Source organism: Rhinopithecus bieti, unplaced genomic scaffold, assembly GCF_001698545.2.
Source record: "Rhinopithecus bieti isolate Rb0 unplaced genomic scaffold, ASM169854v2 scaffold_12155, whole genome shotgun sequence".
NCBI classification, from domain to species: Eukaryota; Metazoa; Chordata; class Mammalia; order Primates; family Cercopithecidae; genus Rhinopithecus; species Rhinopithecus bieti.
The window spans coordinates 3,778,913-3,802,082 of NW_016807423.1; the positions used below are offsets into that span (position 1 = coordinate 3,778,913).

Consider the following 23,170-nt stretch of genomic DNA (forward strand, 5'->3'; position numbering starts at 1 on the left):
TTTTTTTGAGACGGAGTCTCGCTCTGTTGCCCGGGCTGCAGTGCAGTGGCCGGATCTCAGCTCACTGCAAGCTCCGCTTCCCGGGTTCCCGCCATTCTCCTGCTTCAGCCTCCCGAGTAGCTGGGACTACAGGCGCCCGCCACCTCGCCCGGCTAGTTTTTTGTATTTTTTTTAGTAGAGACGGGGTTTCACTGTGTTAGCCAGGATGGTCTCGATCTCCTGACCTCGTGATCCGCCCGCCTCGGCCTCCCAAAGTGCTGGGATTACAGGCGTGAGCCACCGCGCCCGGCCTCCAGAGATGTTTCGTGGAAGAGATGATGGGGCTTGATGCCAGGTTGGACGTGAGGAGGTGGGGGGGAGTTTTGAAGGCACTTGTATCAAAGCATATACTGGGGTACTCCCCTCAACTTCTCTCCTAAGTACGTCCCTAGCCTGGCTACTCTGCCCCCAAGGACTCCCCTGGTTCAGGTGCTCCACCTGCAGATATGCTCCTGCCCTAGCTCTTCGTCTGCCAGGTACTTCTAACTTTCATGCTCCTCCTCTAGATACTCCCCAGATGCAGGTGTGCCTCCTCCAGACACTCCTTTGATCCAGGTGCTCCTCCTCCAGGTGTTTCCAAGCCTGGATGATCTTCCTCCAGCTACTCCCCTAATTGAAGTGTTCCTCCTGTAGGTGTCCCCAGCCCTGGGTGATAATTTCCTGATTCAGGTGATCCTCATTTGGATACTCCCTGGCTTCAGCCTCCCTCTAGGGGCAGAGTGTGGGCCTCCTGTAAGTAGAGGTGAATGGACAGGGATTTGCTTGAAGGGCTGAGAGTAGAGGTGGGCAGCAGCTGCTTTCAACTTAGAGGCAGAAGGGCCAGGGCTGCTCTGGCTGTGTCCAGGGCCCCTGTCCTCAGTAGGGACTTGCATCACTCTCCACATATGTGGTCTCCGCTTTGACTGGGTAGCTCCAAGCAATTGCTGTTTTCTGACCTTTGGGAGCCAGGACCCACCTCTGCCCCTGTCTCCCATCCTTAGCTTACCAAGCAGTGCAACAGACTGGGCTCTGGGTTCGAATGTGAGGACTTTGGTTGAGTCAGTTCACCTTTTTCAGCCTCAGAGCCCTCATCTATAAAGTGGGGATAATGTTTATACCTACCTTACCGGGTTTTGTGAGCATGATGCTTGGTACTTGAATTATAAGGAATGCTCAGTAAGTTCTACAATTTAGTTATTTTTTTTTAGCATCTTCCAGAGCAAAACCTTGTGATGGTCCCTTACAAATAGCCAGTTTCTGTAGGCTCAGCTTGTTTCTCTTCTGTGGACAACTGGTGTGGTCAGCTGTCCGGTCGCCAGAGTTTGTGCAGCACTACCATCGCTGTGAGTGTGACCTGGAAAGTGCACCCTGTGACCATCCCCGACACCCATACCTATGTTATTTTCTAGGACTTGTGCCCTGGGGCTGCCTGGCATCTGGGGGCCTCCTCAGAGCCAGGGCTCTTTCTGGTTGAGGCTGAGACTCACTGGTGTCATCAGGCCCCTCTATGAATGAGACAAACAAAAGTGAGTGACAGTGGGAGGATGATGGGGGTGGGGGGCTTCCCCTTAGAGGCTGGGGTTGGGGGAAGGACCCTACCCGCACTCCTGTTTGTTTCTCCAGGGAGCCCCCTCTGGGGCCCACCTATAATGCTGTCCCTTTCTCTGCAGCACTTGTGGGGCCCTCGGAGCTCCCCACAGCATCTGCTGTGGCCCCTGGCCCAGGCACTGGGGCTCGGGCGTGGCCTGTGCTGGTAGGATTTGTGCTGGGAGCTGTGGTCCTCTCGCTCCTCATCGCACTTGCTGCCAAATGCCACCTCTGCCGCCGATACCATGCCAGCTACCGGCACCGCCCACTGCCTGGGACAGGAACGGGGGGCCGCCCACAGGTGGCTGAAGATGAGGATGATGATGGCTTCATCGAGGACAATTACATTCAGCCTGGGACTGGCGAGCTGGGGACAGAGGGTAGCAGGGACAACTTCTCCCTCTGAGCTCCCATCTTTGGACCCTCCCCATTCCCTCCATGCCTGACAGCTTAAGGACAGTGGTTATGACACAGGGGTTCCTCGAACCTCAGGGACAGAGGTGGCTGGGGCTTAAAGGTTGGTCAGGGATGGAGTAAACCTCACTTCCCTGACACTAGCCAGCAAAGTGACAATGACCCTCTCTTGCTCAATAACTCTCAATGGTTCCCTGCTGTTCTCAGGATAAAGCCAAAGGCTTGAGTGTGGACATAAGGCCCTCTGTGATCATGCCTCTGGGCCTCTTGGTTTCTTTTCCTGACTTCCCCTACTTTACTCTCCCACTAAATGTTATTCTCCCTCCCACCACTTCCCATGCAGTTTCTCCAGGCACCTTTGCTCACATTGGTCCCCCTGCCTATGCTACTCTTCTCCTAAATCCTCTATGACTGTGATGGCCTGCCTACCTGCCAGCATTTCAAATATGCCCAGATGGTAACATTTGTGCAGGTGAAAACCAGTGCCAAGCTTCATTTTTCCTTTTTTCTTTCCTTTTTTTTTTTTTTTTTTTTTCCTGAGACGGAGTCTCACTCTGTTGCCCAGGCTGGAGTGCAATGGCACATCTTGGCTCACTGCAACCTCTGCCTCCCAGGTTCAAGCAATTCTCCTGCCTCAGCCTCCCAAGTAGCTGGGATTGCAGGTGTCTGCCACCGCGCCCGGCTAATTTTTTGTATTTTTAGTAGAGACAGGGTTTCACTGTGTTAGCCAGGATGGTCTCGATCTCCTGACTTCATGATCCATCTGCCTCAGCCTCCCAAAGTGCTGGGATTACAGGCGTAAGCCACTGCACCTGGCCGCTAATTTTTATATTTTTAGTAGAGACGGGGTTTTGCCATGTTGGCCAGGATAGTCTCCAACTCTTGACCTCAGGTAATCTGCCCGCCTTGGCTTCCCAAAGTGCTGGGATTACAGGCGTGAGCCACTGTGCCCAGCCAGCTTCTTAATGAATTGTTTTCCTATAAATAAAGTGGGTGATCTGGTTATAATATATTTTTCACAGGAATTAATAAATCTATTTTCATTTTGAATAAAATAAAAGTTGTCACTCATTTTATTTTCTCGAGCTGGGCTTTATCTCTCAGAGCTAGAAGACACTGCTCAGATGTTCCCCCCTCCACGACACCTTCCATGAGCCCTTCTCTAGTATTGTCCTGCCCACATTTTGTTTTCATCTTTTTGTTTGTTTGTTTTGAGACGGAGTCTTGCTCTTGTTGCCCAGGCTGGAGTGCAGTGGCGCAATCTTGGCTCACTGCAACCTCCACCTCCTGGGTTCAAGCGATTCTCCCACTTCAGCCTCCCAAGTAGCTGGGATTACAGGCACCCACCACCACACCCAGCTAATTTTTGTATTTTTAGTAGAGATGGGGTTTTTCCATACTGGCCAGGTTGGTCTCAAACTGCTGACCTCAGGTGATCTGCCCTCCAAAAGGTGAATCGGCCTCCCAAAGTGGTAGGATTACAGGTGTGAGCCACTGCACCTGGCCATCTTTTTTTTTTTTTGACACAGGGTCTCTCTCTTGTCACCCAAGCTGCAGTATGGTGGGGCTATCACACCTCACTGTAGCCTCGACCTCCTGTGCTTAAGTGATCCTCCCATCTCACTCAGCCTCCCAAGTAGCTGGGAATACATGCATGTGCCACTGTGCATGGCTAATTATTTTCTGTAGAGATGGCATCTCACTGTATCACCCAGGCTTGTCTTGAACTCCTAGACTTTAGTAATCCTCCTGCCTCTGCCTCCCAAAGTGCTGGGATTTACAGGCTTATTTTAATCTCTATGACAGTTTGTACTTGCCCATTACTATGCCTGCCCCCATAGCTAAACTGGGAGCTCCCTGAGGCCACAGACTGTGTCTTATTCTGTATCCTCAGATTCTTGCGCAAGGGAGCTAGTTTTAAGATGGAAAAGACTTGAATTAAGCTGTTTTTAATTGCAAGCAATAGAAAGCAGTTTGGGGGAGAATCCTGGCTGTTGCATGGAATCAGAGGGACAGCAGGAAGCAGGCAATCCCAGCAGCCAGAGGTTAGGCATTTCACATCTAGCATCCTGTCATTTAGGGGCAGTGATGGGACTCTCTATAACCAGGACTTCCAAACTCTCAATTCCAAGTTTCAAGTGCTCAGACAAGGGAATCAGTTTGGCCTAGCTTTGGTCAAGTATACATGGGTTTAAAGCATAATCTGCTATGAGTCCAACGGACACGGTTTGGGGAGCCCATCTGTTTGTTCCAGATCATTCTCAGACAAGAGGCAGTTCTCATGAGCCAGGCAGCCGCCCCCATGTGTTCCCCAAGTACAGTGTCAGCCTTTGAGGAATGAGCTTGTACAGAAGGAAAGTGAGGCACTGGCAAATGTAGTGAGGTGCTTGGCGGGAGATTGAGGAGGACTTGAGTGTAGTGTCTGAGAGGTGCCCATGGCAGTGAGGAAGCCCAAGAGTGGACTGGATCTGTTAGGGTCTTGGATGCCAAGCTCACACTTCAACCCGAGAACAACGGAGGCTCATCTGTGGACTCTTTTTGTGCAAGGGCATGACATAATCATGTTAGAAAAGTCATTCTGGCTGCTGTGCAGAGATGGATTAGAGGGGAGACACTGAGAGAAGGTGATAAGACCTGACTAAGGTGTGACATAGGAACAGACTCTGAGACAGGAGGGAGGAATTGCTGATAGGACCTGACCTGTTGACTTTGGATATGGGGAGTAGGTAGGTATCAGAAAAAACCGCCCTGGCTTCTGGCTTGGTTGCTGGGTGCATTGACAAAGAGCAGGTCGGGGCAATGGGGATTCAATGTTGGATGCAGGATTTCAGGGGAGATGCCTCGGGGCTGCTGGGTTCACAGGGAGAAGTCTAGTCTGCAGACACAGGCTTGGGAACACTTGGCACCAGGGTCACTGAGAGCGGGAGTGGATGAGATCACCAGGGAGGAGCGGAGTGGGAAACACATCTCAAGACTGTCAGCGGACCAAGGCCTGGCAAGGGAGTTGGAGGAAGCAGAGAGGAGGGAAGCCCAGCTCACGTGAACCCCAACCTGGCCATGGTTCCTGAGTCCAGAGATGGTTTGCCCCTCACAGGCCTGGAGAGAGCAGAGGCTGCCCCAGCCTGAGACCCTGGAGGAGACCCCCAGAGGCTGACCTAAGGGGCATGTCCTGGCCTACAAGGAAAACCTGCTGCCCAGGCAGCTGGGCCTGCCCCCTGCCCCTGGGCTCCTTCGACTCCCACCACAGAGGAGCTGCCCTGCGTGCAGTTCTGTGCTCGGCTGGCCCTGTTCTCCTGTACTCTTTCGGGCATCAGTCAGAACCTCTGAGGGACCCAGGAGAAGAAGGTAATGGCCTGATCCCAGACTCGCAGTTGATTTTGCTGAGCCTATGCCCCACAGGGTGCCCGAGCCAGGGCTTCCCCTCGGAACCTGCTGTGGGTGGCCAGCCTGCCTGAGCAGGGCCCTGGAGTCACAAGAACCTTGGACCCTATTCTTGAAGGCCTTGATTCCTTGGAGGAATTTCTTCCCACTGTGGTTTGCGTGCCTGGCCCCAAGTGCAAGGAGGGAGCATGACCTAGGCCCAGAGGCACAAAGGGCTAGGAGTGTTGGAGCTGCTGGGAGCTTGGGATTCGGCCAGGCACTCTTTGGTTTGGCCTCTTCTGGCTTCGGGTCCTGGCCCCGCCTGCCTCTGCCCCTGGCCCTTCACTTTGTCCTCCACTCCTTGGCAGCTACCACTACCTTCTCTGCCTTGGGAATCCCAACCCAGCCACCCACTGTCTCATCCTGCTGCCTCAAAGGCAAGGCAACATCCCTTGCACTGTGTGGAGGCCAAAGATGGAGTCCCACAAAGCCACCAACATGACGTTTAAGAAACTCCAGCAGTTGGCCGGGCGCGGCGGCTCATGCCTGTAATTCCAGCACTTCGGGAAGCTGAGGCGGGTGGATCACGAGGTCAGGAGATCGAGACCATCCTGGATAACACGGTGAAACCCGTCTCTACTGAAAATACAAAACATCAGCTGGGTGTGGTGGCGGGTGCCTGTAGTCCCAGCTACTCAGGAGGCTGAGGCGGGAGAATGATGTGAACCTGGGAGGTGGAGCTTGCAGTGAGCTGAGATGGCGACACTGCACTCCAGCCTGGGTGACAGAGAGAGACTCAGTCTCAGAAAAAAAAAAAAAAAAAAGGAAACTCCAGCAGTTTCCTAGCAGACTGGCAAAGTGACATGAAGGCACATGTTACCTGAATTTAAATCCTGGCTCAGCCATGTATATGCTGGGAGGCCTTGGGCAAGTTACTTAGCCTCTCAGTGCCCCAACTTCTCAGTGAATGGGGATTATAACAGTACTTACCTCATAAGGTTGTTATCAGGATGAAATGAGTCTATGTCGAGTGGAACCGAGCCGAGCAAGTGCTCTGCAGTGTTAGTGATATCCCTGAGGGCAACAGCTCCTCATAAGAGGTAACCAGTGTTCGTCCTGAGGGAGGGGCTGGCTCGTCTCCTTCCTCCTCATTCCCTTCCCGCTGGGGATTTGACTGTCTTTCTCAGGACTTAGGTTGGAAGATCTGGTCAGGACAGCAAAGGATTTGAATTAGAATCTCTGATGCTGTAGAATAATAGTACTGATGTTGTTCTAGCACTTTTTTTTTTTTTTTTTTGAGATGGAAGTCTTGCTCTGTCACCCAGGCTGGAGTGCAGTGGTGCGATCTCAGCTCACTGCAACCTCCACCTCCTGGGTTCAAGTGATTCTCCTGCCTCAGCCTCCCGAGTAGCTGGGATTACAGGCATGCACCATCACGCCTAGCTAAGTTTTTTGTATTTTTAGTAGAGACAGGATTTCACCATGGTGGCCAGTCTGGTCTTGAACTTCTTTTTTTTTTTTTTTTTTTTTGAGACGGAGTCTCGCTCTGTCATCCCAGGCTTGACTGCTCAGTGCCGGTCTCAGCTCACTGGCAAGCTTCCGGTCCTTCCGGGTCACGCTCATTCTCCTGCCCCTCAGCTCCTGGGTAGGCTGGATACAGGCGCTCCCGCCACCTGCCCGGCTTAGTTTTTTGCTTATTTTTTTTTATGTAGAGACGGGGTTTTCACCATGGTGTAGCCCATGTGATGGGGTCTCGATCTCCTGATCCTCTGATCCACCCGTCTCGGTCCTCCCAAAAGTGCTGGGATTACAGGCTTGAGCCACCGCGCCCGGCTGGTCTTGAACTTCTGACCTCAAGTGATCTGCCTGCCTTGAACTCCCAAAGTGCTGGGATTACAGGCGTGAGCCACTGTGCCCGGCTGTTCTAACACTTTCTTACAACAGCCCTGCTTAATCTATGTTATAGATTGAGAAGATGAGGCTCAAACAAGTTCACTGTAATTTGCCCACCTCACTCCACAATAACACCATTATCTCACCTTGAAGTAACAATGAAATAGACTCAGAGAAGGACCCTCTTGGCTGTTGGACTCTCATCTTGCCTGGGCTGGGTCCTCCCACCTTCACCCTCTACAGTGAATAGGGGCTGAGAAGTCTCAGGGCACAAGGTCCAGTTTTTGGAGAGCAGGTCATGAGGGTAGAGCTGGTGTGTCCCATCCCTGGCTGGGCCTGGTCCTCAGCTTCTGTTGTCCTCCAGGTATCTGGGGTGGCTGCCAGGGCTATGCCCAGGGGAGTCTCACAGGTCCCCTGCAGAAGGCAGAAAGGCAGCCCCTGTCCTTGTGCTCCTGCATGAGCTGAGTATGACGGGGCATGTGCAGGTCCTTTGGGGCCTGGAAGAAGCTCCTTCAAGGAGACCTGAGTGTCCAGAGGCCCGAGGTCTCCTGTGAGATGTGACTGGATGTGATGTGAGGACCACCTGGACTGGACCAGATTTGGCAGTTTTTTTTTTTTTTTTTGAGACTGACTCTTGCTCTGTTGCCAGGCTGGAGTGCAGTGGCATGGTCTCGCCTCACTGAAACCTCCACCTCCTGGGTTCAAGCCATTCTCCTGCCTCAGCCTCCCAAGTAGCTGGGACTACAGGTGCCTGCCATCACGCCAGGCTAATTTTTGTATTTTTAGTAGAGATGGAATTTCACCATGTTGGCCAGGCTGGTCTTGAACTCCTGACCTTGTGATCTGCCCGCCTCAGCCTCCCAAAGTGCTGGGATTACAGGTATGAGCCACCGTGCCCGGCCTAGATTTGGCAGTTTCTAGAGCACATTCTTCCAGATATGAAGGGACATGGCTTAGAACCTAGAGTTTGACTGTTAAACCCAGGAGGAACATGTGTCAAGTCCCTCTCTCCACCTCACTACCATCCGAGGGGAGCCTCTAGGTCCAGACCAGCCTACGCTATCTCTCCATCAGCCCCCGTTTTGGCCTTTTCCTTCATCTAATGCCAGTTTAGATTTCCAGGTCTGGACCCTTCAGTAGGCCACAGTATCCTACTCCCCTGGTGAAAGTCTTTCCATGTTTTCCAGTGTCCTGAGGACAAAGTCCAAATTCCTCTGCTGGGTTGCCAAGGCCACTGGCCAAGCAGGAGTAAGGGAGGATAGATTGGTGGGAGCCGTGGTGAAGGGCTCCTGTCACGGGCTCTCGCCTTGTCATGAAGGGAGGAGGCTAAGTCTTCTGCAGACAGTGGTGCTGGGGGTGGGAGTTGAGTGCAGAGGGAGGGGATGTTGGGGTTGGGGGTGGTGAAGAGGGTGGAGAGTCACTGTGGGAGCAGGAGCCAACCAGGAAAAGGCAATGTCACTGAGGAACCGCAGTGCAGATTCAGATGAGAACTTTTTTTTTTTTTGGTATCTTCAGTAGAGACAGGGTTTTTGCCGTGTTACCCAGGCTGGTTTTGAGCTCCTGGGCTCGAGCAATCCACCCATCTCAGCTTCCCAAAGTGCGGGGATTACAGGCGTGAGCCACTGTGCCTGGCCTCAGCTGAGAAGTTGATAGAGGAGTTCACAGTGACAGCAGGCTGTCTGGCTGTGCAGATTTCTCTAATGGCCACTCACAGTGGGGCAGGTGCATCCAAGGCAGATGGGTGGATTTGTCCATGGAGGGGGTTTGGCTGGGAGGGTGGGACCTAAAGGCAGGGGGCTAAGGACTTGACAAGTCTGTCAAAGAGCAGGTGAAATGATGGCCACAGAACCTTAACCAGATGGTAAGGGGGTGGACAGGAGAGGGCAGTGACGTTAGGAGGCAGCAGCTTTACAGAGGGAGAACGGAGATGCCAGTGAGCTTCTGGCTGCAGTGGAGGCAAAGAAAGTATTTAGCGAAATGATTTGAGCAGGCTGAAGGCAAGAGGTTGTGGGAAGCCTAGTTTAGTGATTGAGGAGGTAGACACATTTCTGCCCTGCCTGTGCCTCATGTAGCTCGTACCATCACCTGTCTCCTGTTATAGCTGGGTGTTCATTACCCTATGGGGTCAGTCCTCTGGGGCCATGAGCCCTAGTCTCCATCTCCTGTCCTTCCCGGGAGAGCCTGGTGCTGGACTCGCCCATGGCAGCTGCTCAGTCAGATGCTTATGCCAGGTAACCCCCTCTTTCCCCATTTTCTGAGCCTTTGTGCTTCTACTTTTTCTTTAGTTTCTAAAAAGAAATATTGTAAATAACCGGGCAAGGTGGCATGCGCCTGTAATCCCAGCTACCCGGGAGGGTGAGGCACAAGAACCTGCAAGGCAGAGGTTGCAGTGAGCAGAGATCACGTCACTGTAGTCCAGCCTGGGTGACTCATGGAGACTCGATCTCAAAGAAAAAAAAAAAAAAAAAAGAAATAATGTGAGAATTACAAGAGTCTAACTCTGTCTCAGATGAAAGGAAAGGGTATTTCTCCCCATATTACAGGAAAGCAGGACATTTTGTAGTCCCATATCAGGCCAGGAGTGGGTCATAGTGATCGATTGCTCTTGGGAACTCAGGAAGAGTGACAACTGCGGTAGAGAGTATGGGGCTTTGGGAGGGACAGATTCAGGGCCAACAGGGGCAGTGGTCTACTTTCCCTATCCCCTCCCAGTTATAGGTGGGTCTCTCCTTGCTCCTTGCACACACATTGCCATCTGGCCATGCCAGAGTCCTTCATCCATCCAATAAAGAACCTACTCTGTGTTGGCTGGGCGCGGTGGCTCACACCTATAATCCCAGCACTTGGGGAGGCCGAGGTGGGTGGATCATGAGGTCAGGAGTTCAAGACCAGCCTGACCAACATGGTGAAACCTCGTCTCTACTAAAAATACAATAATTAGCCAGGTGTGGTGGCACACGCCTGTAATCCCAGCTACTCAGGAGATGAGGCAGGAGAATCACTTGAACCTGGGAGGCAGAGGTTGCAGTGAGCCAAGATCTTGCCGCTGCACTCCAGCCTGGGCAACAGAGGGAGACTCTGTCTCAAAAAAAAAAAAAAAAAGAACCTACTCTGTGTCAGGCCTATGCTGGGAGCAAGGGATGACCATATGAGCAGATGAGCACAATGCCAGTCTGGTTAGGACGAGCTCACCTGATCAAGGAGATAGGCACAAAAAGAAATAATTGCAGATGGGTCTACAATCGAGGGTGCTGTGGGCATAGAAAGAGGGAAACTCACTGGTCTAAGGGCCAAGGAAGATCCCTGGAGAACTGGATCTTGAAGGACGAGAAGGCAAAGATCACAGAACATGTAAAGGCTGGCACAAATGAGAGGGCCTGGGGAGTTGGTGGGAATAGCTCAGCGGGCTGCTCATGGGGTTTTCTGAGTGGGACCAAACCAGGTTAGGGAGCCTGGAAGGGGTGGGCAGCCACAGACAGGCTCTGAGGCACATTTTCGTTTTAACTTTAGGATGATCACTCTGGCTCAAGGGATTTGCGTGTGCATGGCCAGGGGAAGGGGAATGAAGAGGAGAAAAGAGCAGAAGCAGGGAGAGAGAAGGAGGCTGATGTGCCACTCAGGCAGGGATGAAGAGGGTCCCTTCTGGGCAGTGAGCATGCAGATACGACTTGCCAGACAAATCTGTGTGAGGGAAACCAGAGGAGTTGGTGATTTGTCACTGGACTTGGTGAGGAGACAGTGACGGTGCCATCTAGCACTACACCGAATCTCTAACCTAGATGCCCCCTGAGCATGGCACTTCTGGGTGAGAGAGAGGAGCTCGTTCAAGATGAGAGGAGCAGGGTCAGTTTGGAATATGGTGGATATGAGGCACCCCTGGAGCACCCAGGGGAGCCATTTCTGTTGTCCTTGGCGTTCTGGGACACGCCTTGTCTTTCTCTCCCGGGTCTGTTCACACTGTTCCCTCCCTCCATTGGCAACACTCTTCCCCTCATCTGTCAGCCCAGTGTTTTCTCCAGGAGACATCCTTGACGTTGCCTGCCGAAAGTCAACTTTTTGTTGTCAGAGCCTCTGTACCGTAACATCTCTTTGAAGACAGGTCTCATTTCCCTGCCTCTCTGGGCATCTTCCACGGGCTTCATGCAGTCTGCACCTCGAGAAGCAGGAAGTGATGAAACACCTGAGTGCTGCTTCTTGTGGATCTCCATCACCCAGGAAATGGCACTGCATGCTACAGAGGGGGGATCCTCCCAGGGCTGACTCCAAGCAGGAAGTGACCCTTACCACCCTAGGGCGTTTGAAACACCTCTCCCATGACCAGGAACCTAGAGCAGGCCAGCTGGCGCAGCCACTGCCCAGATGCAGGATGTTCTGGTTTCAGAGGTGGGGTAGGGAGCTGTAGCCTCCCAGTTGCCCTCAGGGAATCCGCTGAGGCACAGCCAACGGGAGGTGCAGTTGCCAGAGAAACCAGCTGATAACACCAAACACGTAAGGCCTCATCCTGAACCAGCATGTGAGCAAATGTGAAGGACTCAGGTCCCTCACCTCTCCCTGGGACTGGAAACCAACCACCTTCCCAAGGCTGGCATCCAGTCCGTCCTCTCCCTACCTAACAGGAGAAACTACAGGCCTGACTGAGGAGACCCTCAAGGCACCGTTCATGAGGCTGAGATAGGAGTGAGGAGTTCGTTTTGGATGGGGCGGGGCTTGGGGTAGGGGAGGAAGGGTCTCTGAGGTGAGATCCTGAGATGGAGACAATGACAACAGCAGCCGCCATTTTATTGCACATCAGCCACGAGCCCCGCCTTCCATGCACAATGACATTTCATCCCCACAATCGATGAACACAACCATGATAGCCACAAACTCCCAACTCCTCCAGCTGCTAGTGCTCAACGGGGGAGTCCCCGCCAGGTCTCTCTCATTGCAGAGCCCATATTCTTTCTGCCTGGCAGCAGTTACTCTCCTCAATGAGCAGGCACTGATGCAGTCTTGGGTGGACACCAGTCACCCCTATGGAAATCTTTGATGGATGTTACAGGACAGGATTGGATTTGAGGGGTTTTGGAAATGGGGCTTGACAGTCTTCATCTGCGTCTACTGACCTGAGATACAGACAGGAAGTTCCATGGACACAAACACCCAGTTCCAAGGAGGCACGCATGAACCTTCCCATGATGTGGATGTGTAGGAACACATGGGCTGTTAATCACATTGCACCACTCTTCTGCAATCCACAGAAGAGCTGACCCAGCCTGGGGGCACACATGCACTCACGTATACTCAGCGTCCACATGCACTCACACCCTGGCTCGGCTCTGGGGACGCTGAGGCTGGTGTGGGAAGAAGGGCTCTGGCTCTGTCAGATGAGGCTGGCAATGCTGGATGTGGTCTCGTGACGCCGGCCAGCAGACAACTGTCCTGAAATGCTGAAGATGCTGCTATGGCTGCCATGGCCACTGTGGGTGGAGGAGGTGGGCATACAGATGGAGGGGCAGTGTCCGCTCACGCCCACTTGATATAGCAGCAGGCCCAGCAGCAAAAGCGAGCCCAAGGCAGCCAGAGCAATGCCCACAGACAGCATGGCGGCCAGCGGCCGAGCAGGGGCAGGGGCAGCGGCCAGCCCGGCCAGAGTCAGGCCAGTGACCAGCAGCACGAGGCCACTCAGCAGCACCACGAGGGCATCGGCCCCTCCACCACTGCGCAGGAGGGCCACATGGTGGGCCTGGCGGATGCAGTTCATGTCCTGCACAGCCGAGCTCATCAGCTGTTTCACCAGAACCAGCAGAGCCAGCAGACAGAGCACAGTGCCCGTTGCTAGCCGCCATTCACCTGAGCGGCTGCTGGTGGTTGACAGCAGTGCCACACCGCCCGCCCCACAGCCTGCCACGAGGCCCACCGCCACGACAAAGCAGAGCGCCGAGCGCCGTGGCTGCTGGGACCACCACAGCTCCACTTGCTCTGCCAGCATGTCCGGGGGCAGCCCCCGGCCCCCTGGGGCTTGAGCCTGCTGTTCAGACATGGCTTGGTCAGGCAGAGGTCAGGGTAGGTCAGCGTCAGGGGTCAGAGGGTGCAGATCACAGCCTGGAGCACCCGCCACCTGCTTGGCAGCTACAGGCCCAGAGTCCCATTCCTCTCACAGTCCAGGATATAGTCACCCTCACCTGTAGGGGAAGAATCACAGTCTTACCTTCCCAGCCCACCTGTCCCCCATGGTCCCACCTGGGGAGCCTTGGGGATGACCCCTGAGAATCCACCCCGGTGTCCCCCCGAATCTCCCTTGGGAAAGCCCCCTCTGTAGCACTGTCCCTTGGAAATGGCTCTCCAATGACCGCAGAAGAGTATCCTGCCCATACAGTACCCCCCAAAACCCTCCAGGGAATCCCCTCACCCAGGTCCTGACCTCTCTGCCTCTGGCTGTCTCAGTCGCTGGTCCCATCCCGGCTGGCTGAGGGAGCTGGTGCCACGGTGGACGATGGGACCAACAGCCAGAGATAAAGCCTCATTCAGGATCCTACTCACATGGCCTCAGCTGTCACCGCTGGTTCCTGGCGGGGAGCTGTGGGGATGGAGGGTGCTTATGACTTAACCCTTCTGGAACCAGAAGCCTGACTGATCTTGACACTTCTCTTTTAGGGCTGTGTCTCCTTCTTCTCTGCGGGTTAGGACCAGACCCCTAACACCCTCCCTCCCCTAACATCCCATCCAATCCCACAGCCATGAGTTTGGTGATAGAAGCTGCCAGTTCCCAAATTCCTCTCTCCAACCTACATCTCCCTCCTGAGTCACTTGTCACTTTGATGTCCCTGTGATGCAACAGGTCCCAACTCAAGCTCGTTATCTTACTCCAACCTGCTCCTCCTGCGTTCCTCACTTCAGGCATGCCATCACCGCCCTCTCAGTCAGCTCCTCCTCCCTCTGCAGTATCTAATCCACATCTTGTCCCCAGGGCTCCACCTCTAAACACTTCTTTAGCCAGTTCCCTGCTCTTGTATCCACAGCTCCCGCCTCCACCTCCTCACTGGTCTTTCTGCTCCCCTTGCTCTTCTCCACACTCGCCATTCCCTCATGCCATCCTCCTCCACGATTTCTCTAAAGTAGAGCAAAGGAAAAAAGAGAGCTCTGGATTTGAACCCCAGCTCCAGTCCTTCCCACCGGTAGGAGCATGGCCAGGCACCTAACAGTGGCTGCTGATTTAACCTGTCTTCCAGAGGACAGCAAGTCTCACACTGGGCAAAAATAAAGCACATGAGGTCCCTGCCCTCAAGGAGCCCCACTCTGCAGCAGGAGACAGAGACAGAAGCAAGCAGGCTGATGCCTGTGCTAAGTGTGGGTGGGGGTTAGTCAGTCCAGAGCCCTGCAGAGCCCAGGAGAGGGGTCTAGGGGAGGCGCCAGGAAGCCTGAGTGGTTCATCTACAGCCTCAGTCTCCTTATCTGAAAAGCGAGGACAATAACATTTATCTTGAGGGGTGGGGATAAACCACCTGACATCTTCGTTTCAGAATTCCAATGGGGCCTAGAGCCTGCATAGATGCTCAAAGTGTGCTTTTTGAATACATGAAAACGATGTTACCCCTCCAAAGCAAGACAGGGCAGAAGACGTAGGTCCTGGGTCATTCTGGGAATATTACTATGTGGCTGTACACAGGTTACATCCTGACAAGGTATCTGTCCTCCCGGAGACTCCTCTGCAGAGGCTGACCCCTACCCCCCAGGTGGGCAGGGGCTGGTTCCAATGCCCCCAAGGAAGTGGGGGAGGTGGGCGTGGCCATGGAGTCTGTCCCAGCATTCCCCTGGGCTGTGACTTCACTGGTCTGAAAGTGCTTGCAGAGGTGTGCTGAGACAGCGGGGGCCAGGCTGGGAGCAGGGTGGAGGTTCTCAGGGGAAAAGCGAGTGGGAGAACGTAGGGGCGGTGGGGTGTGGGGGGACAATGGGTAACTCACGAGAAGCCTGGACGTGCTGGATCCGATCTGAGAAGGCAGGGCTGAGCAGGTGGGGCACTCTAGCTCGGTTTCCGGGGAGACACTTCACCTGCCTAACCTGCACTCAGGTGAGCCTGAGGGGAGGAGGATGAACAGGTGTCGTTTCCAGGGCAGGGCCTGAGCGGATTGGCTGACGTGGCACTGCTCTTTCTGCTGGGCAGAGGCATTCCCGGGAAGGGAGGGGCTTCTGTCCGCTGCTGTTAGGGCTGGGAACACAATTCGCCGACCTGGGCAGCAGGAGGAATGTTGTCTATCTGCCCCAGAGTCTGGGCGCCAACCCATTCCCCAGCTCCGACCCGATTTAACTTTAGCTCCAGCTTCAAAACCACCTCCCAACTCCAGCTGCAGCTGCAAACCCTAGCTAGAACTCCCAGCTTCCACCCCTGCCCCAGCTCCTGCCGCACATCTCAGCCCCAACCCCCAGCCCCATTTCCAAATTCAATTCCAGTTCCAACTCCAAATCCAACCTCAAATCTGGCTAGAAATCTCAGCTCCCAACTCCTAACTCCAACTCAAATTCTGGACTAAGGTCCTAGATCCCAACCTCATGCTCAGCCCGAACCTCGACTCCTGTTCCTGAATCCAGCCCCCAAACCCAACGCCAACCTCAAACCTAGCTTTAGCCCCAAATTCCAACACCAGCAGACCACAAACACAGTCCCAGTACCTCCATTCCTTGGCCCTAGGCTGGAGCCTCCAGAAGCCCTTCGCTCATTCTCTCTCCAGCGCCTGGCTTGCCCCACAGATTGGATCCTACTGGGGAAGCAGGATTTGAGTGAACAGGGAGGAGAGGTGAAGGCCTTTCAGGCGGGAGACAGGAGCTCCCAGAATAAACACTTCAGAATAAATGCCACACTCCTTCACAAGGCTCATAAAGCCTCTGCCACACGCACCAGGTCAGTCATTTGCCACTGGCACCCTGCCCTCCTCTCTGCCCTTCCAGTTTTTGAACTCAAGAGTTCTCTCTTGCCTGGGATATTTGCCACTCCCCAGCCTCAGTCTGGGCGACTTGCATTCTTCAGCTGAGATGCCACCTCCTCCAGGAAGCCCTCTCTGATTTGCAGGCTGGTTTAGGTGCCTCTTGGGTGCACCCATGGTCCCTGTGCTTCCCCAACAACTACTCTTACTGTAATGTGCTTAATTGCCTATTATGCATTTACCTGTCATCCCCTGCTAGATGTGTGGTCCCCAGCAAGTACAGGGACAGTGTGTCTTTTACTAATCATCATGACCTCAGTAGCTAGTATGTAGGAAGTAATCAATACATATTTGTTGAATGATTGATTAGCAGACTAAACGATAGCGTGAACTGACAGCTGTGGGGGTTTTGAGCAGGAAGCATGTGAGATGAAGCTGGAAAGACAAGTTTGGTTCAGGCTGTTCAGGGTCTTGAAGGCCCATAGTGAGGCACTTGGACCGTGTAAGGGGCCCATGGAGGGTTCTGAAGTTTAACAGGGACACGGTCGGAGCTTCTAATAGGCAAATCTGGCACCACACACACACGCCACCCTCCGGACTGGTGAAAGGCAGGCTGGCTGGAGCTGGTGTAGGCTGTCCCTCATCTCCTGGACCAGCCCCTGTGGTGTCTCTTGCTTTCTCCTCCTCATGTGTGTGAACTAGAAAAGAAAAACAAGATCACACTTATCTTGTCATTATCAGTTCACAAAATAATTGTACTTGGCCCGCTTTTGCCATCTCTTTGCTTTGTTCTGTGGAGATGACTGGAGGCCAGTCATAATTCTAGAACAGCCCTGTCCACTAGAAATATAGCCTGAGCTGCCGGGCACGGTGGCTCACGCCTGTAATCCCAGCACTTCGGGAGGCTGAGGTGGGTGGATCACAAGGTCAGGAGTTCAAGACCAGCCTGGCCAACATGGTGAAACCCTGTCTCTGTTAAAACACAAGAATTAGCCAGGCATGGTGGTGGGTGCCTGTAGTCCCAGCTACTCAGGAGGCTGAGGCAGGAGAATCGCTTGAACCCGGGAAGCAGAAGTTGCAGTGAGGTGAGATTGCGACACTGCACTCCAATCTGGGTGACAGAACGAGTCTCCGTCTCGGTGGGGTGGGGGGAGAAAAAAGAAATATAGAGTGAGCCGACAGATATAATTTAAACATTTTTTTTTTCTTTTTTTGAACGGAGTCTCGCTCTGTGGGCCCGGGGCTGGAGTGCAGTGGCGGATCTCAGCTCACTGCAGCTCCGCCATCCCGGGTTCACGCCAATTTCTCCTGCCTACAGCCTCCCGAGTGCTGCGGACTACGGCGGCCGCCACCTCGGCCCTGGGGCTAAGCTTTTTGTATTTTTTAGTAGAGACGAGGTTTCACCGTGTTAGCTAGGATGGTTCTCGATCTCCCTTGACCTCGGTTGATTCCGCCCGTCTCGGCCTCCCAAAGTTGCTGGGGGATTACAGGCTTGAGCACCGCGCCCGGCCGCAATTTAAACCATTTCTAATAGCTGCATTCAAAAATGAAAAAGAAACCCATACGATTAATACATTTAAATTAATAAATTTTAATTGCAAAACACATTTTAATATATGTTATTGAGCTGTTTTACAGTTTTATTTTGTACAAAGTATTTTATTTTTATTTTTAAAAATAGAGATGGGGGTCTCGCTGTGTTGTCCAGGCTGTTCTCAAACTCCTGGGTTCAAGCGATCCTCCTGCCTCGGCTTCCCAAAGTGCTGAGATTACAGGCGTGAAAAAAGTCTTGAAAATCTGGTAGGTATTATTTTACACTTACCGTGCATCTCATTTATCCCAGCCACATTGCAAATGCCCAGGCACCACATCTGTCATGTGGCTGTGTCCCTGCTGGATGGCATGGCTCTAGAAGTCCTTCCCCTCAGAGAAAGGTCAGGGCAGGCTGGATCAGGAGGATGGTTGGGCAGAATGGGGTGGGGAGACAGTGGTGTGGCATTGCAGGTGTTCATCCTACCACTTTGCAAAGCATTATAAAGGTATCCCCTTTATAATAAAGGGGCTTGACTCAGAGGAGCAGGGGAGCCAGGGGCCCCAAAAGGCTTGCTGGCTGCAGATTCCTCTTGTACACATCTGACATTTATTTACCCACCCTGGTCCCCAGGAGAGTCCAGTCCCAGCCAGACCCATGGGCCAGCTGTCCCAGGCAGAGCTGCAGCAGGGGACCCATGAAATTTTCCTTCTTTTTCCCCTTCCCTTGGGGGTTTGAAGGGAACTTTTTGGATGGGAGAAACAAAGCCTAAAAGCTTCGTTGGTTTAAACATTGATTGGGCAAGGCTCTATTCTAGTTCTGGGTCTTATCAAGTAACTTGGAGTCAAGTGGAAAGGCAGGCTTCTCACAGGGCTATTGAACTCTGTCCCCAAAACAGAGGTTATTGGGGTAATTCAGACTGGTGACGGTGAAGGTCAGCAGGAGGAGGCAGCCGTGGGCACAGAGCGGAAGGTGCGGACGAACCACCCACAGATCCACAAGAAGGTGGCGAATGGGAGTACTTGGGGGAGAACGCAGAGGCTGCGGGGCTGTCTCCCAGCTTCTGCCATGTTCCCACCACAGGCTGTTCTTAACCCAGTGGCCCCAGTGATCCAGTTAGAGGTGCAGAGTCCCTCCAGTGGCCCGCCTCCCTCAGAGGAGCAGAGTCCTCCCACCGCCTTAAGGCCCTCTCTGGCTTCATTCCTATTGCCTCAGAGCCTCTGCAGCAGCAGCTCCATCTGCCTGGAATGCTTCCGATCCACATGACTCCCTCCCTCCCTCCTTCAGGAATGTTCTCAAATGGCATTTTCTCAGGGAGACCTCTTGGTCACCTTGTCTCAAATTGCAACCTCCCCAGTACTTCCTATCCCCTGTCCTTATGTCTTTTATTTCCTTATGTTTCTCCTTAGCATGATCACTCTGACATGCTATATATCCTTCTTATCAAATGGGAATTTTGTCTCCTAGATAGTAAGCTTCCTGAAGGAAAGGATTTGTGTCTGTTTACTGTCCTATCCCTACCTCTTGGAACAGGACTGGCATAGAGTAGGTGCTCAATAAACATTTGTTGAATGAATGAATAGTGGAAAGAACACCGGATTTGGAGCTAGATTGATCTTGAAGGTTCAAGCCCCAGCTCTAGCTGTGTAACCAGAGAAAAACTGCTTAACCTCCATTTGTCTCATTCATTTGTAAGATGGAGATGACATAACTTACTTTATATAGTTGTAGGGGGATTAAATAATATAATTCGTCTGGGCACGGTGGCTGCACAGCACTTTGGGAGGCTGAGGTGGGCAGATCACTTGAGGTCAGGAGTTCAAGACCAGCCTGGGCAACATGGTGAAACCCCGTCTCTACTAAAAATGCAAAATATTTGCCAGGTGTGGTGGCGGGCACCTGTAGTCCCAGCTACTTGGGAGGCTGAGGCAGGTAATTGCTTGAACCCAGGAGATGGAGGTTGCAGCGAGCCAAGATCGCGCCACTGCACTCCAGCCTGGGCAACAGAGCAAGACTCCATCTCAAAAAAAAAAAAAGAAAAGAAAAAAAAGAATGAATCCATTCAGCATCCATTGATCATATCCTTCCTGTGGCCCAGGTGTTGTGCAGGTGCTGGAGATATCGTGGTGAGTGGAGAGGCACTGTGCTTGCTATCCTGAGGGCAGTCTCAGGGGACAATGTGCGTAAGGCATAGCACCTACAGGCTTCCAATGTCTCCAGGCACCCACTCCCTTCTTAGTGAGTGATAGTTCCCCGAGATAGACATCTTTTGGAGTATTGGTCCCATTCACCATGACCATCCTCACCGCAAGGAAGAATCCCAACGACCAGATTATGTTTTGTGACCCACCACTGCAGCTACAGTTGATTAGATAGAGCCTCAGACTCTAGCTAGGCACCCAGATAGGTGAGTGTCCTTTGTGGGTCCAGACAGCAGGATCTGCTCCTCCCAATTTGGGAAATTTTAAAAGGAATTTCCATTTGTAGATGGAACAAGCCCAACTGACTGAGAGGGAAGAGCTGCAACTGTTTCAGTACGGACACTCTTGGGGACTTGTTTGTACTTGTGTGTTATGTACCGGCAAGTGAGCATCTTTTCTGGGTACCAGATGGCGGGGTCAGGTCCTCTCAATTTGGGAAATTCCTTGAGGAATTCCCATTTGCTGGTTGATCAAGCCCAAACACAGAAGAGAGAGGAAGCACCCTGACTGTTTCAGTTTGGACACTCTAGAGGCTTGTGTGTTGCTGCAGTAGTTGGATAGTGTTCTGGTGATTGTGTGTGTTTGATACAGTCATGAGGAATTAGAATTCAATTTGATAATCTTTTGCAATACTGTTTGGCCCCAATCTTGTTTGGAATCTGGAGTTGGCTGTTGAATGGGAAAGTGGGATAGAGTCGGATGTATCCAGGCTTTTGTGCTGCTGTTGTAAGCAGAGTCGGGCCTGGTTAATATGTGATGTTTTCCTTTGGTGCTGTTTAGCCCCAGTGTTCTTTGGAGTCTGGGGAGGTTTGGCCCTTAAAAATCAAACTGCCATGAAAACTGCTTTACCCAAAATTTTGGCTCATAGCCTTTGTTGGATTACCTGTCAGGGCAAACAAAATGTAACCATGTAAAGCTGGTGAGTTTGTATTGCTTTGGCATGGGTGAAGTTTCAAGGTAAAAGCTATTGGATTTTCACTTGTATGTATGTCTACATACCTAGTTGTGTTTATTTGTATGTACACTTGCCGTTATATGCTGTGTTGGCTTATAAGAGCGCTCATAAATTAAGTAAATAAGTCTAAGCAATTTTCTTTTCTTTTCTTTCTTTCTTTTTTTTTTTTGAGATGGAGTCTCGCTGTGTTGCCCAGGCTGGAGTGCAGTGGTGCAATCTCGGCTCACTGCAAGCTCCGCCTCCCGGGTTCACGCCATTCTCCTGCCTCAGCCTCCCGAGTAGCTGGGACTATAGGTGCCCGCCACGACGCCCAGCTAATTTTTTGTATTTTTAGTACAGATGGGGTTTCACCGTGTTAGCCAGGATGGTCTGGATCTCCTGACCTTGTGATCCTCCTGTTTCGGCCTCCCAAAGTGCTGGGATTACAGGCATGAGCCACCTCACCTGGTCAAAGCAGTTTTCAAGTTCACATGACTTAAGTAAATCTTTACTAAACAAACTGGTTTTAAAATTATTGGTAAAATGAAAATATAAATGTCTTCAGAATTGTCAGCATACATTTGTCTGGATTTTATATTTGTCACCGCGCTTGCCCTTAACTTGGAGGCTCTAAAGTGAGCACCTGAAGTTCACTGGCTATGAAAAAACTGGTTAGGCCGGGTGTGGTGGCTTATGCCTGTAATCCCAGCACTTTGGGAGGCTGAAGCAAGCAGATCACTTGAGGTTAGGAGTTTGAGACCTAACCTGGCCAACGTGGTGAAACCCCATCTCTACTAAAAATACAAATTAGCTGGGTGCACTGGTGCACACCTGTAATCCCAGCTACTTGGGAAGCTGAGGCAGGAGAATTGCTTGAACCCAGGAGGCAGAGGTTGCAGTGAGTTGAGACTGCACCACTGCACTCCAGCCTGGGTGATAGGGTGAGACACTGTCTCAAACAAACAAACAAACAAACAAAAAAGAAAGAAAAAGAAAAAAGAAAAACACTGGTTAACAAGGAAATAACCAACTTTAAATGATGGTGTCTAGTAACTGTTTTCAGAAATAATCTAGATTAACTGTTAAAAATGAAAGAATTGAGTACATGTAAATGGCATAAATGTTTTAGGTAAACTTTTTGTGTAATTTTAAATCTTAAAATTATTTTGATGCTCATTAACATCTGCATCATTTCCAGTTAAGAAAGGGTTATGATACTGGGAAATATGTTTCTAGAAATTGTGGAACTTTTCTCAGCTATAAAATGCTCTGATAGTTCAGGATTTATTGCTTCATAGGGTTTCACTAAAACTTAAGGTTACCAAGGATAAGAATTAGAGTTAATATATAATTACACCTATAAAATGTGCCACAAATGTGCTATTAGTGAGAAAAAGAATAATTATATTTAATTCAGAAGTTATTTAAAAGTAAAATTAATTCAAATTATGGACTTGAAAATGATTATAAAACAAAGTAGTAAGGAACCAGTAAGCAAGGGAGAGAGGTGTGAAGAAAGTCATGGATGTGAAGATGTATTTTTGGCAAAGAAGATTGTAAAGAAAAGATAATAATTTTGTATGAGAAAGGATCTTGTGTGGTGAATTTTTTGTCCTGGAGTAAAATGTCTGGTTATTTAAAGAAAAAACAAGAAGAAAAAAATCTGGGACTGGATGGAAAACCCAGTCATGTTGTAAAAATACTTATTTTTTTAAGTTCTGAACAGAAATAGTACATTATATATTTTGTTGTTTGGAGAAGTGGATGAGAGTGGAACTGTTTTAAGTGGTGGTTGTTTCCAGGGTGAGTCAACTGAATCAATAGTTTGGGTTGGTTTCAGATCGTTTCCTTTAATGAAGAAAAACTGTGATATGGATACAAAGTTTTAATGTTCAAGAAAGAATTATCTGTCCTTAAGGAAATTATATTGGATTAGAATTTCTCTTCCAAATGTTTAAAGTGACATTCACTTGGATTAAGTAGTAATAAAAAAAGGTGATATTTTCTAGTGATTTTTTAAAATCTCAAGTAGTTTATCACTGATTGACCTTCATGTATATAACTTGAAAACAAAATATGTGGCCGGGCGCGGTGGCTCAAGCCTGTAATCCCAGCACTTTGGGAGGCCGAGACGGGCGGATCACGAGGTCAGGAGATCGAGACCATCCTGGCTAATGCGGTGAAACCCCGTCTCTACTAAAAAAAAATACAAAAAACTAGCCGGGCGAGGTGGCGGGCGCCTGTAGTCCCAGCTACTCGGGAGACTGAGGCAGGAGAATGGCGTGAACCCGGGAGGCGGAGCTTGCAGTGAGCTGACATCCGGCCACTGCGC

At 51.4% G+C, this 23,170-nt stretch overlaps 2 protein-coding genes across 18 annotated transcripts in view; one reads left to right on the forward strand and one right to left on the reverse strand.

The window, feature by feature from the left end:
* Window positions 1-2,257, forward strand: part of CUNH1orf210 (chromosome unknown C1orf210 homolog) — a 4,063-nt gene extending 1,806 nt beyond the window's left edge. For 5 of the 8 annotated variants that reach the window (XM_017881980.1, XM_017881976.1, XM_017881977.1 and 2 more), the window contains 2 exons: window positions 1,428-1,544; window positions 1,689-2,257. In XM_017881980.1, the coding sequence (XP_017737469.1) occupies window positions 1,526-1,544; window positions 1,689-2,011 (342 nt within the window). In that variant the 5' untranslated portion in view covers window positions 1,428-1,525 and the 3' untranslated portion in view covers window positions 2,012-2,257. Of the gene's footprint in view, window positions 1-672; window positions 772-1,427; window positions 1,545-1,688 lie in introns of all 8 variants that reach the window. The other 3 variants (XM_017881978.1, XM_017881979.1, XM_017881982.1) reach the window with 1 other exon arrangement.
* A 9,764-nt stretch (window positions 2,258-12,021) lies between these two features.
* On the reverse strand, window positions 12,022-16,168 carry TMEM125 (transmembrane protein 125). Of its 10 annotated transcripts, none has more exons than XM_017881943.1 (5): window positions 15,922-16,168; window positions 15,216-15,481; window positions 14,295-14,364; window positions 13,795-13,831; window positions 12,022-13,436 (listed from the first exon to the last, which is right to left on the reverse strand). In XM_017881943.1, exon 5 carries the CDS (start codon window positions 13,292-13,294, stop codon window positions 12,635-12,637), a length of 660 nt encoding a protein of 219 aa, XP_017737432.1. In that variant the 5' UTR covers window positions 13,295-13,436; window positions 13,795-13,831; window positions 14,295-14,364; window positions 15,216-15,481; window positions 15,922-16,168; the 3' UTR covers window positions 12,022-12,634. The 10 variants fall into 10 exon arrangements, with proteins under 10 accessions (XP_017737432.1, XP_017737426.1, XP_017737433.1 ...); XM_017881937.1 differs by having other exon boundaries at window positions 13,676-13,831; XM_017881944.1 differs by having other exon boundaries at window positions 14,287-14,364.
* Between the last annotated feature and the right edge of the window lie 7,002 nt (window positions 16,169-23,170).

Coding starts and splice junctions, on each gene's coding strand:
- TMEM125 (XM_017881936.1), bottom strand. CDS start 13,294: ATGTCTGAACAGCAGGCTCAAGCCCCAGGGGGCCGGGGGCTGCCCCCG.